The 13,307-nt window shown below is 48.4% G+C and overlaps 1 protein-coding gene across 1 annotated transcript; it reads right to left on the bottom strand.

Moving 5' to 3' along the window:
- Positions 1 to 5,959: 5,959 nt before the first annotated feature.
- Positions 5,960 to 7,444, bottom strand: CHST6 (carbohydrate sulfotransferase 6). The gene has a single exon (XM_006152631.1). The coding sequence runs from the start codon at positions 7,347 to 7,349 to the stop codon at positions 6,168 to 6,170; it is 1,182 nt and encodes a 393-aa protein (XP_006152693.1). The 5' UTR covers positions 7,350 to 7,444; the 3' UTR covers positions 5,960 to 6,167.
- Positions 7,445 to 13,307: the final 5,863 nt, after the last annotated feature.

Raw genomic sequence — 13,307 nt, 5'->3', positions numbered from 1 at the left:
GAGAAGGGATTGTAGCGTGGCCATCTCCCCTGGGGGATGATTTCTTGCTTTCTATCTCTCTCTCTGTCTGTCTGGCGAGCACACGTGCCCTATAGCAAAAACCTCTCAAAAAAAAAAAAATGAACATAAGTGAAATTTTTTAGTAGAGTTCCTTCCTGAAGCATTTGTTTTGGAAACTTCCTAAATCAAGTTCTCTCACACTACAAATGGGATTTTGCATCAACCAAGAAACTTATCTAAAATAGAAACAGTAAGGGACTGGACAGTGGTGCAACCATAAACATGATGCTCTGTGAGGTGACCTATATGAGAAGGTTCTCAGTTTGTGTCCAAAGACCTCCCTAATAACATCAGACACAGCCATGCCCACACTCCGGGCTGGCTGAAGCTGGGGGAGAATCACAGCATCAGGACCCTGTTAGGGGTGGTTTTCTCTCTCTTTTTCTCCCACTCATGAAAGAAATTTTAAAAAGAAAAGAAAAAAGATGGGTGAGTATCTATGGAGGTCATAAAATAATGTCCTTTAACAACACTGTCCTTGGACTGGCCCTGTAGACTCTGACTGTGGATTACCTCTCATAGACACTTACTGGCTATATCACATGCCATGTCCCTGCCCTACCAGCAGGGGGAAAATGTGGGAGTACAGGCTGCTAGGAGCACTCCACTCGCAACTGTATCTGTCAGCAAATGCCTCATAACAAACCATCCTAAAACTTAAATGATTTAAAAACAATACACATTTGTATTGCTCCTAAAGTCTTTGACTTGGCTGGGCAGTTCTGGTCTTCGCTGGTCTTCCTCAAATGTCTTTGTAGCTCTTTCTATTGACAAGTGGAGTCTCTTTCTCCAGCTCTGCATCTGAACTGGCCCTGTGACATGCTTTGGCCAGGAGAATGTAGCAGAAATGGCATGGTGCTGGCATGGCCATGATTGGGACACTGGACTCTTCCATGTGGTCTCTTGTCATTCAGCAGGCTAGTTTCCATGGCAGGAGCAGGAAAAGGAGAAAGCATGCAAAGTCTCTCGAAGTTGGAGGAAATCAAAATATGTCATCCCAAAATATGCCTCTTTGACATAAAATTATTTTGAGTGGAAGGCAATTAAGAAGCAGAAAATGCAGGAAAAGCTCTCTTTGCTATGTCCCCCATTTTCCCCCAAAGGGAAGATATACATTCTCTTTGACTAGTGATAACTCTTATCAGCCCAGAGACAGCACCAGAGGAGTCTGCAAACAAATCTTCCTCCACCAGTGCCTTTTCAAATACTGTTCTTCCCATGGTTTCTTGCCCTTGGAAGCCTACAACTGCTCTCCTTTGTCTTGTCATTGCTCTACAAATGTGCTCTCTCTCCCCCTCTCTTTTAATTTCCTAGAGGGTACGTGCACTTGCTGGAGAGTGACAGAGAGGAAAGGAAAGTGAGAAAGTATTCCCCACAAGAGTGGGATGGCCATACTGCAATTCCTTCTCTGTTCCTCCGTCCTTTGGGGATTTGGGGCACACACACACAAGCCGCCACATTCTGGGCTGGAACTGCACAGTCAGGCATGTGAGACCCAGTGGCTTTAACCAGCACAATACTGCCTGGCCTACGTCTTTTCTTGTATTTAATGAATTATTCATCTAATTTTGTTATTATTATTATTATTATTTTTTAATTTGACCAGAGAGAGGCAGAGAGGGAGAGAAAGAGAAGGTGAGAAAGCAAGCCACCAGGTCCAGGACTTGAATCTCAGCTGGCCATGTGGGAGTCTAGCGCCTTACCCACCATGCCATCTGCTGGTCCTGTGTGTTTTCTTTATAAAGATGCTATATAAGCTGGAGTTCTAAGCCACTGTTTTGAAATTTTGTTTTAGTTATTTTTATTTATTTATAAGTTTGCTATGGAAGTGTGTGCTCACCAGGGGCTGGGGAGGTGGGGAGGAGAAGGAGAAAGTGAGAAATCACTCCCTAAAGGTATGGCCACACCGCAATTCCTTCTCCATTTTCCTCTCAGGATTTTGGGCACACGCGCACACACACACACACACCTGGCATGATTTTCAAGCTGCCAGGTCCAGGGCTCAAACCAATGCAACTGGCCATGTGAGATTCAACTGCCTTAACCTCTATGCCGTCAGTCGGCCCTCAAATTACTTTGTCTGGAGGTTTCTTCCACGTGCTGCCTTCTGCACATATTAATAAACTGTCTTCTTCCACTAATGTGTCTTTTTCTTAATGAACCTGCCTTCGTCCATATTGTGCTGCTAGAACGGAATGCCAGGATTGGGTCATTTATACTGAACAGAAGTGTATTGGTACACAATTCTGGAGGCTAGAAAGTCCAAGACCAAGGGTATGCATCTGGTGAAGGCCTTCTAGCTGCATCAGAGCACGCCAGAGGCCGTCACATGGCAAAAAGACAGAGAGAAGGCAAGAGAGAGACAAAAGGAGGCCAGATTTGCCCTCTCATGAGAAAGGTTCTCATTCATTCACGAGAATGGAGCTCCTGGGGCCTAATTACCACTCATCAGGCTCCATCTCCCGACAGGCTGCACTGGGGATCGAATGTCCAACACATGAACTCGGGGTGGGGGGACACATTCAAACCAAAGCAGAGCCCCAGCTGAAAACTGGGTTGAAGTCTCAGACATGATGACTTGAAAAACGTGTCTGGCATACGTGTGTGTGTACACACAATCCTGAAAGGAGAAATGAAGAAGGAACTGCAGCATGGCCCATCTCCCACCTCCTACCTCCTGTACTTTCTTAGTTTCTCTCTCTCTTTCTCTCTGTCTCTCTAGAAAACAAAAAAAGAAGTCCCAGGGAGCTGCCTCAGTCTTCCATATGTGAGGACACAGGTACAAGAAACCATCTGTCTATGAGGAAGTGAGTCTTCCCCAGACACGATGGTGACTTGACCTTGGACTTCCCAGCCTCCAGAACTATGAGAAAGAAATTTCTGTTGTTGATCATTTTGGCAGGTGGAGGCATTTTGTTACAGATTAAGACACTATCTTAGATACTGAGTACTCCATAATAAATCTGAGGTTTTAAGTGTCTTTCCCATGTTACTGTCAACAGAGCAAAGCCAGGTTTTTATTTATTTTTAGAATTGTTTATTTTTAATTGCATTCATTATTATTTTCAAATTCGTTATGGGGGGACCAGCAGTTAGTGTAATGGCTATGTTGCTGGGCTCTCATGTAGTCGACCACAGTTCGAGTTACGGACCCAGTGGCTTAAACTCACACCGGGCATGTGTGCGTGCGTGCCCAAGGTCCCAAGAGGAGAATGGAGGGGAAGGGATTGCAGCGTGGTCATCCCCCCTGGGGGGTGATTTCTCATTTTCTATCTCTCTGTCTCTTTCTGTCTCTCTGGTGAGCGCATGTACCCTATAGAAAAAAAAAAAAAACTCTCAAAAAAAAAAATTTGCTATGGGGCATATGCACTCATCAGAAGGAGAGAGAGAAATTCAGAAAGCAAGCTTCCAGGTCTGGGACTTGGCCCACGGTAGGCCATGTGGAAGTCCAGCATCTTAACCACTATGCCATTACTGGCCCCCAGAGCCAGGTTTTATGTGACTCAAAGCTTCTAAAGCTTGAAGGATCCTTAAATGAGCTTCAGCTTCAAGGCCAATATAAATACTCCTCAATTTATGATAGGGTTACCTACTGATAATCTATTTTTTTAATTTATTTATTTAATTACATTTATTATTTCTATTACTACTATTATTATTTTAATTTGCTATAGGGCACACATGCTCACCAGAGAGAGAGAGAAAGAGAGGGAAAGTGAGAAAGCGAGCAACCAGGTCCAGTACTCCAGCTGTGGTTGGCCATGTGGGAGTCTAGTGTCTATACCACCACACCACCTGCCAGTCCCTGATAATCTTACTATAAATTGAAAATATTGCAAATTGCACTATGCATTTACTACACCTACCTCACCTAACATCATAGCTTACTTAGTGTAGTATGCCTTGGAGACACTCCGAACGCATACATTGGCCTACAGTTGGGCAAAATCATTGAACACAAAGGCTACTGTATAATAAGGTGTTGAATATCTTATGTCATTTATGGAATACTGCACTGAAAGGAAAAAACAGAATAGTGGTATAGGTGCTCAAAATACAGTTTCTACTGAACACATTGCTTTCACATCAACATAAAGTCAAACCACCATTAAGTCGAACCACTGTAGCTGGGACAACTAGGTCCCCTCCAAGTAAAGCAGAAAATGCCCCACGTGCTTTGCAACAAGAATGTGGGTCCATGGTCCGGGTTCCACCACTCTTAGCCACACTCAGGCTATGAATCAGAAGCTGCAACCACCAGAATTCAGTCCTCTTGGAGAGGCCGGCTCCCTTGTTCCAAGGGATAATAGGCTCAGAAGTTCTAGAGGCAACTGTCACAGTCCCCAGCCCAGCTGTGTGCTTCAGTGTGATTTAGCTGGTTTTGTATGGATTCAAATCCGCTTTCTTGTCCTTTCCAGAGGTCCCATGAGCATTTCTTTTAAACCTGTGCTGAGGCCTTACCGGGGCTCATTTCTGACTCAGGTCTAAGCCCCCTGTTTTACCCAGCACCCATTTAAGAAGCTTCTTTGCTGCCAGCACTGGGTGTGTGACTTGCAGCTAGGAATTGCACTCTGCTTCCTCCAGGGCCTGGCCTGGAAGGTCTGAGGCAAGACAGAATCATCCTAGGTCTTTTTCCTTCCAAGCTCCTGGTGAGCCTGATCTTGTTGCATTCACCCCATGCCTTGCCCCACCTGTGTTCCAGGTACTGCTCTTGCTGCCAACCTCTTACCACCCACTACACCTGGCTTGCTGCCCAGGCCTTCCAGCCCTCTCTCCTTCCATCTTCCCTCCTCGCGGCCTCCCTCCGGGTTTATCTAGGATGCTCTCCAGACTATGCTTTGCCCCAAATTTATCACCTCCTGAATCTCCCAACTGTGTCCTGGGCCTCACCCCTGCCTGCTCTCCCCTAGGGCATACTAGATGGGAAGATCTGACCCTTCTTCACCCACAGGTCAGATCTCTGCAGGCATGATTCACCCTCTTCTCCTCACTGCAGGCCCAGGGTGAACGTCCCTCCTCTCTCAACCCATTTCTCACCTGTGTGGCCTTAGAAAAGTCCTTTCACTTTGGAGTTTGGCTCATCAAACTTTATAGGCTGTAAACTAATCTGTAACCACACAGATTAATGATGTTGAATTCTGTAAGGAGGATCTTTCCCCTCAAGGTAAAGCGAAGACTCACCTTACCTTACCTGGGCAGGGTGACAGGGCAGGCAGGCTCCTGGGAGGCAGGGCAGAGACAGGCTAATGAGAGAGCAGAAGACAAGAGGAGAAGGGATTGTGGTGTGGCCCTCCCTGGGTGTGTGTGTGTGTGTGTGTGTGTGTGTGTGTGTGATTTGTCTCTTTGTCTCTCTCTGTCTTTCTGGCAAGTGCACGCACCCTATAGCAAAAAACTCTCAAAAAAAAATAAATAAAAAAAGAGGCATCCTAATTTCTCACTGAAGGTACAGGCAAGTATGAGTCTAAAAGCCAGTGGCCACCATGGGAGCGTGGTACCAAAGGCAGGGGGGATCAAAGCTGGGTGTGTGTGCGTGTGTTGTACCGGGTTCAGGGCCAGCTCAGCTCAGTTAAACACTCTTCTCAGGGGAGGAAAGAACTAAGGGGCAAGAGACTGCTTGAGTGGGAGCTAGGTTACCAGGACTTTCTCTTTGTGCACAAGAAGCCGGGACAAAAGTTTCACTTTCCTTGAGGACACTCCATGGGAACTCAGCTACTAAAGAGGACTCATGGGGCCAGCAGGTGGTGGTAGTTAAGGGGCTGGACACTCCCACATGGCCAACCACGGTTCGAGTCCCGAACCTGGTGGTTAGCTTTCTCACTTTCCTTCTCTCTGTGTGTCTGTCTGTCTTTCTCTGATCAAATGAAAATAAATGAATGAATAAATAAAACTTTAAAAAAAATAAAGAGGACTCAAAGAAAAGCCAAGAATCTGGGGAGAAAGAAATTGCAGTCTGAAGACTCAGTCCTGTCCTACGACAGTGGAGGCCCCTGCACTCCTGGCCCTCAGTAGTCGCCTGCTTCTCTTGGCACCCTGACCCCCTTTCCACCGTGCACCGGGTCTCAGGGCCCAGACGACCGCCGCATCTGGGGTCCTGCGCTAAGGCTTCACTAAGGCTTCCGTTGCACGGCAGTGGACGACGCCCAGCTGAAGCTGCTGGGGCCGCGGGGCAACACCAGGTCCAGGGCAAGGTCGCGCTGCTCCTCTTCGGAGAACACGGGCCGGTAGCCCAGCAGCTGCAGCGCGCCTGCGCACAGCTCCTGCACGCGGCGGATCTTAGCGAAGGGCAGTGCGTGGCGCCAGGCCTGGGAGACGTTGAGTGCGTCCCTGGAGGTGGTTTTGAAGGCTTCGCGGCGCGCTCCGGGCCCCGACCCGTGAGTGATATTGTGGATCCAGGCTTCGAGCTGCGGCGTAAGGTTCAGGCCGGTGAAGGCGTAGAGCGCGCGGATCTCCGACAGCGGGTCGGGCCCCCCGACCCCCCCCAGCCGGTAGCGGCCGCGCAAGAAGGATGGCGGCTTGTGCGTGGCGGCCTCGGCGATGCGCACGTGGCTGCGGCACACCTCGCGCACCACGCGCAGGCCCGGGTCGGCCTCCACCCATGTGCCGTTGGTGCCCAGCACGATGCCGTTGTCGCGCGCCAGCGCCTTGGCCGTCTGCTCGCGGGAGCGCAGCACCGCCCTCGGGTCCCGCACCAGGTGCACAATGCGCAGGTTGAGCGCAGGGTCGTTGAGCAGTGGGTAGAGCACCTGCAGGTTGAAGAAGCGCACCTCTTTGAGCACCACGTGGCTGTAGGAGCGGCAGGCCTCCTGGGCCAGGCCAAAGGGCCGCCGCGCGCACAGCGGCTTGCACACCGTCTCGCTGCTGATGGCGCCACGCTGGAAGGCATTGCAGGCGGGCGGCGAGCATAGCGCTCGGCTCACCGCCCACTGGAAGAGGTCTGACAGGTTGCGGCGCCACGGTAGGTAGGCGTCGAACACGTCCATGTCGCAGAGGAAGACCGAGCGCACCAGGTCGCGCACGGCCATGTGCAGCGCCGGCGCACTGCCTTGCGACAGGGCAGCCCACACGTGCCACGCGGGCTCCATCAGGTAGAAGACATCAGGGTGCTGGCTGAAGAGTTGGCCCACGAAGGACGAGCCTGAGCGCCACGAGGACAGCACCAGCACGTGCACGCGCTCCCCACTACCGGCTGGGGATGATGGCCCAGGCCTGGAGACCAGGAAGAGCAGAAGGCAGGTCTGCGCCAGCAGGAGTGCGGTCACCGCGGTGCTGGAGACACGCGGCAGCCACATGCCGCCGGCCAGGGCCTTCAGGAGGAGAGCGCAGCAGTTAGGGACTTAGCTGGCACTGCCACTCACGCCCCCAGTTACTGCCCAGGGCCAGCACAGAGCAGCCCAGCGACTGGACCACCAGTCCCGAGGAAGCATCCGGACACGTCCATGGTCTCAGCTGGGCGCTGTCCCAGGAATGTAGAGTTAAAACATAAACGCAGCTGGTCCGAGTCAGTGCTGTTTACAACTTATTGATCACAGCCAGTTACAGATTCCTTTGTTCCATCTCTACTCCCACTGTTTCGATTGACTAGCCTAAACAAACACACAAACAAAAACATAAACACACAGGACACCCACGTAGTTGACCCTGGTTCAAGTCTGATCCTGGAGTTTACAACCTCCTGGGCGCTTGTGCTTGCGGTCCCAAAATCCAGAGAGGAGATGGGGAAGGGATTGCAGCATGGTCATCCTGGGGGGTGAGTGTGGGTGAGCTCTCGCCTTCTGTCTCTCCCAACCTGTTGGGACTTGGGGCATGCGCAATGCTCACACACTTGGCAGGTTTTTTAAGCCCTTGGGGCTGGGACTTGAAACATGGTCAGCTATGTGGGATCCAACTCCCTTAACTACTGGGCTATGGGGCCAGCCCAGCCCCAGGCACTTTGATCACAGGCTGCAGCCTCTCCCACCTCTGACTGCTCCCTGGGAGTACAGAACCTTACTGATCTGGCCCAAACACAGAGGCCCTGGCCACCCCAGCTTCCACCGGGTTGGGAGGATCCTGACTCCAGGCCAAGGTGTTTGTTACCTGAGTTCCAGAAAAGCCAGAAATCTTACATGACTCAGACACTACAGGAATTGCTCTCTGCTCCTATTAGTGAAACTTGAGAACTAGTTAGTAAAGGGAAATACCCTGTGCCAATCAGCATATCCAGACAAGTGCCGGTTCTGACAGCGGGGAGTGTTCTGATAAGGAGGCTGTGTTCAGCACACTGGCCATTTATCTGAGGGTTCAAAGTTAGAAAGCAGACAAGCCAGCAGTGTGACATGCACCTTTGTCTTCATGATTGAATTCTATCCACTTAATAGCCCTAGGAATTACTGGTTTATCGGAAATGTCATAACACATTTTTTACGTAAACAAACCGTAAAATATGTAATGACTTTGCAGGAATCCTCAGCTAATAAGGGACAGAGCAGACTTTTCATCCAAGAGCCAGATCCCAGCATAGGGCCTGGGCCACGCTCTGAAGGTTTTGTTCAGTAAAGTCTCTCATCTGGGCCAGCAGGTGGTGTGGTGGTTATCCCACATGGGCAACCATGGTTCAATTCCGGACCTGGTGGCTTTCTTTCTGACTTTCCCCTTCTCTCTGTTTGGTCAAATTAAAAAATAAATAATAACAAAATTAAATAAAGAAATAATTTTTAAAAAAGTGATGGACTGCCATGTGGTCAATCGCAACTCAAGTCCTGGTGGCTTTGAAATACACCCTGGGCACGTGTGCATGTGTGCCCAAAATCCCAAGAGGAGAGTGGAGGAGAAGGGATTACAGCATGGCCATCCCCTCTGAGGGTGATTTCTTTTTTTCTGCCTCTCTGTCTCTCTCTCTGATGAGCGCATGTATTCTATAGCAAAAATCTCTTAAAAAGAAATAAAATAAGTCTCCCATTTTAGAAATAAAGCATATTCCCTCCCTCTCAGTTCTTTTCTTCAGTGACTTATTTTTTTGGGGGGTACATATTTATTACTGTTTACTTTTTGGAAAAGGTAATACATAGAGGTCTTGTGAAATTCCAAAGGAACATATGAGGACACCACAGGCTCATGCTTGATTCAGTAGGATTAGAAAAGCCACCCCAGCCCCTGGGCAGACACTCAGAGTATGGACCAGTCAAAAGGAAGTGACACCCCCATCCCCTTGCCGTCCTCAGACCCTCTCCAGAGGCAACTCGGCTTCTGGTTTCCACCAAGTCTCTCGTGGGGATGATGGTGATATTAACAGTGAAGAAAGTAATTATATATTTGGGGGGAGAAGGGTGGGAGTAAAGTTCAAGAGGCCATTGAGGGAAGGGAGGAAGGAGAGAAGGAGGAGTGTTTATGACAGGGCAGGAATAAGGAACACTAGTAAAAAGCAGCTTCTGAGGGCTTCCCATAGGCCACGTCTTTTCTGTGCATTTGTTGATTCATCCTCGCAATATCTCTATGATGTGAGCCCGATGATCTTCCCTATTTTACAGATGAGGAAGCTGAAATTTAGAGAGATTAAGAGATCTTGGGGCCAGCAAGTGGCAAGATGGTTAAAGCACTGGACTCTCACTTGGCTCACTGCAGCTTGAGTCCTGGGCCTGATGGCTTGAAAATCATGCCAGGCACACATGTGTGTGCCCAAAATCCCAAGAGGAGAATGGAGAAGGGATTGCAGCATGGCCATCCCCTCTGGGGGTGATTTCTCATTTTCTCTCTCTCTGTCTCTCTCTGGTGAGCACACGTACCCTATGGCAAAAACTTAAAAAGATAAAAAAGAAAGAAAGGATCCACAAAGCAGCTGAGTCAGAATTTAAACCGTGTGGTCTAACTTGACAGCTCTTAACTGCATAATGTCAAGTGAAAAACACAAATAACAAACTTACATAAATACGTACACATACCATATGATAACAACTGTGTTAAAAACACAACACCAGGACCAGCAGTTGGCATAATGGCTATGTACTCCCATGTACTGGACTCCCATGTAGTTGACAGTTGTTTGAGTCCTGGACCCAGTGGCTTAAACTCACGCCAGGCGCATGTGCGTGCATGCCCAAGATCCCAAGAGGAGAATGGAAGAGAAGGAATTGCGGCATGACCATCCGCCCTGGGGGGTGATTTCTCGCTTTCTGTCTCTCTGTCTCTCTTTTTGGCGAGCGCACGCACCCTATAGGAAAAACCTCTCAAAACAAAACAAAACAAAAAAGGCAAAAATGTTGAAACAAGGGGCCAGCAGGTAGCATAGTGGTTGAGGCACTGGACTCCCCTACCGCGATTGAGTCCAGGACCTGACAGCCTCAAACATCCCACACTGGGCTCATGTGTTTGTGCATGCTCAAAATCCCAAGAGGAAGGGACTGTAGCGTTGTCACTCCCCTGGGGGCTGATTTCTTACTTTCTCTCTGGCGAGTACGTGCACCCTATAGCAAACACCCTTACACACAAACACACACACACACACACAAAGAATTTGAGAAGACATTTCTCTGAAGAAAAAATACAAAATGGCCAATAATGAGACCAGCAGTTGGCGTAATGTCTATGTCGTTGGACTCTCATGTAGTCAACCATGGTTCGAGTCCCAGACCCGGTGGCTAAAACTCACGCTGGGCGTGTGTGAGTGCATGCCCAAGATCCTGAGAGAAGAGTGGAGGAGAAGGGATTGCGGTGTGGCCATCCCCCCAGGAAGTGATTTCTTGCTTTCTGTCTCTCTGTCTTTCTGGCGAGCACACGTGCCCTATACACCACCCTCCCCCCCAAAAAAAAGGGCCAACAAATACATGAGAAGATGCACAACATTTGTACTCACTAGGGAAATGAAAATCAAGATCATAATGACATACATTTCCCATCTACTGGATGGTTATAATACAAAAGAGAAGTGATAATAATAACTGTTAGTGGTGGCCAGCTGGTGGCGTGGTGGTTAAAGGCGCTGGACTCCCATCCCACATGGCCCACCACACATCGAGTCCTGGACCTGGCAGTTTGGTTTCTCACTTTCCCTCTCTCTCTCTCTGTCCCTCTCTGGTCAAATTAAAAATAAGAAAATAAATATAGTTAAATAAAAAATAATTATTTTTTAAAAATAATAATAACCGTTAGTAAAGATATGGAGACATTAGAACCCTCATACTCTGCTGGTGGGAGTGTAAAATGGTGCAGTTGCTGTGGAAAACAGTTTGGCAGCCTTTCCAAAGGTCAGAGTTACCATATGGTGCACCAGTTCTGCTCCTGGGTGTGTCATCAGAGGACGGAAAACATATGTCCACACAAAACCTTGCTCGTGAGTTTTCATAGCAGCCTCATTTATAACAAACACTAGAAACACCCAAGTGTCCATCAATTGATGAATGGATAAACAAAACATGGTAGAGCCATGCAGTAGAACCATCTGTGACAATAAAAAGAGATGAGGGCTGGGGCCAGCATGGGGCATGGTGGTTAAGGTGCTGGATTCCCACATGGCTGATCACAGTTCAAGTCTTGGACCTGGCACCTTGATTTCTCATTTCTCTCTCTCTCTCTCTCGCTCTCTCATGCCTGTATCAAATTAAAAAATGATGATGATAAATAAAATCAAATAAATAATTTTTTAAAAAGTAAAAAAAAAACAAGAGATGAGGGTTATCTGGTAGCAATGGTGGTTAGGGCAGCTGGATCCCACTTGGTGGACTGTGCAGTTCAAGTGCCCAATCTGACATCTTGAAAAGCATATAGGGGTAAAAAAAAAAAAAGAAAAGAAGGTGGGGGGGGGGGGGGGGGGGGGGGGGGAGGGAAAAAAAAAGAGAGAAGGGAAAAAAATGCATATAGGTGCGTGTGTGTGCTGAAAATCCCAAAAGGAGGAAGAAATGGAGGAGAAAGGATTATGGAGTGACCATCCCCCATAGGGAGTGGCCATCCTCCATGGGGTGTGTTTCTCACTTTCCCTCTCTCTTTCTGTCTCTGGTGAGTAAATTAAAATAAATAAATAAAAACTACAAAGTGCTGACACCTGTAAGTTCCAATGGGGATAAATCTTGTGCTTAGATGTAAAAATACTACAATTCTGGGAATCGCACATGTTTAAAGTATTAGGTATATGAATTATGACTCCATAAAGCTTTTACCTGAAATAGTGTTACAAATATGTGGAGAAAGTAGTGTGGAAAGATGTACACTGTGGCCAAGTCATAGGTAATTGTTTTCCTTATAAGTACTTTCATGAATTTGCCAAATGGTCTTCAATGTACTTTTATTACTTCACTAATCATAAAATTATTTTTAGTTGGTTAAAGGAGGCATGGGTGGAGTTTGTCTCCAGCTTTCATTGCAGGGAGATAGGGGCCTGCTAATCCATGTGCCACCTGCCTGAGTACCCAGCTGGCCAGAGAAGGCCAGGGGCGTGGGATAGACAGTTACCTCCTATACGGTAAAAGATGTCAAAGCCCCCAAGCCTACCCTTGGCCTCAGGACTACGGGCTGGGCCAGGCCATGGTGGAGGACATGCCTGAACCCCAAGCCCTGGCGACATTAGCCATCTCTCTGCTGGTCCTGCTATGCGGCTGTGTGGACTCTGCCGAGGCAGGGAGTTTGGAGTTGCACAGCCCAGATGCTGCGGGAGGAAGCAGATCTGCCTTCAAGAATCCAGAGGAAATGAATTCAAATTCATCTGGGAAAAGGAGCCGCAGGTCTCCCTGGCTCACAGCCACTCTGGGTACTGCAGAGCAAGGGAGTGGATATCAACACAGAGACCTCATTCTCCAGTTCTGAGCTTTGGGATCCTCTATACACACTTCGCGCAGCACCTTATCTGGACTAATCACAGAACTTCACAGCCAGAGGGCCCTGCAGTCTGGGGGCTCCCTACCTCCTCTCTGCAACAGCCCACTCAGGGTATGGGAGGGGCCTGTGCATACAGCATGTTCTCTGTGTTTCCCTGGGTATTGACAGAGCTTTCTTATTACAGAGATAATATGGAATGTTCTCTGACTTACTTAATTTTTTCCCTTCTCCTTCCTTAGTCTATTTGTAAAACAATAATATTTAACAATAAATATAGAAGGAAAGCAGTTAACAAGTAGTTGACTTGCATTGGGGGTGGGAAACTCAAGCCATGGCAGAGAAGTCCTTGGTACTCAGTAGGCTGTGCTGTGGGGCCACCCAGAGTGCGCAGCGTGAAAGGCACATCTTCCTGCTCCCACAGGTCTCCAACGGCTTAGACGGGAGGCTGAGAGTGATGACTGGCC

The sequence above is a fragment of the Tupaia chinensis genome, unplaced genomic scaffold (genome assembly GCF_000334495.1).
Source record: "Tupaia chinensis unplaced genomic scaffold, TupChi_1.0 Scaffold000355_1, whole genome shotgun sequence".
NCBI lineage: Eukaryota > Metazoa > Chordata > Mammalia > Scandentia > Tupaiidae > Tupaia > Tupaia belangeri.
The sequence above is the reverse complement of the archived record's forward strand: the minus strand, read 5'-3'. Positions and strand labels throughout refer to the sequence as shown.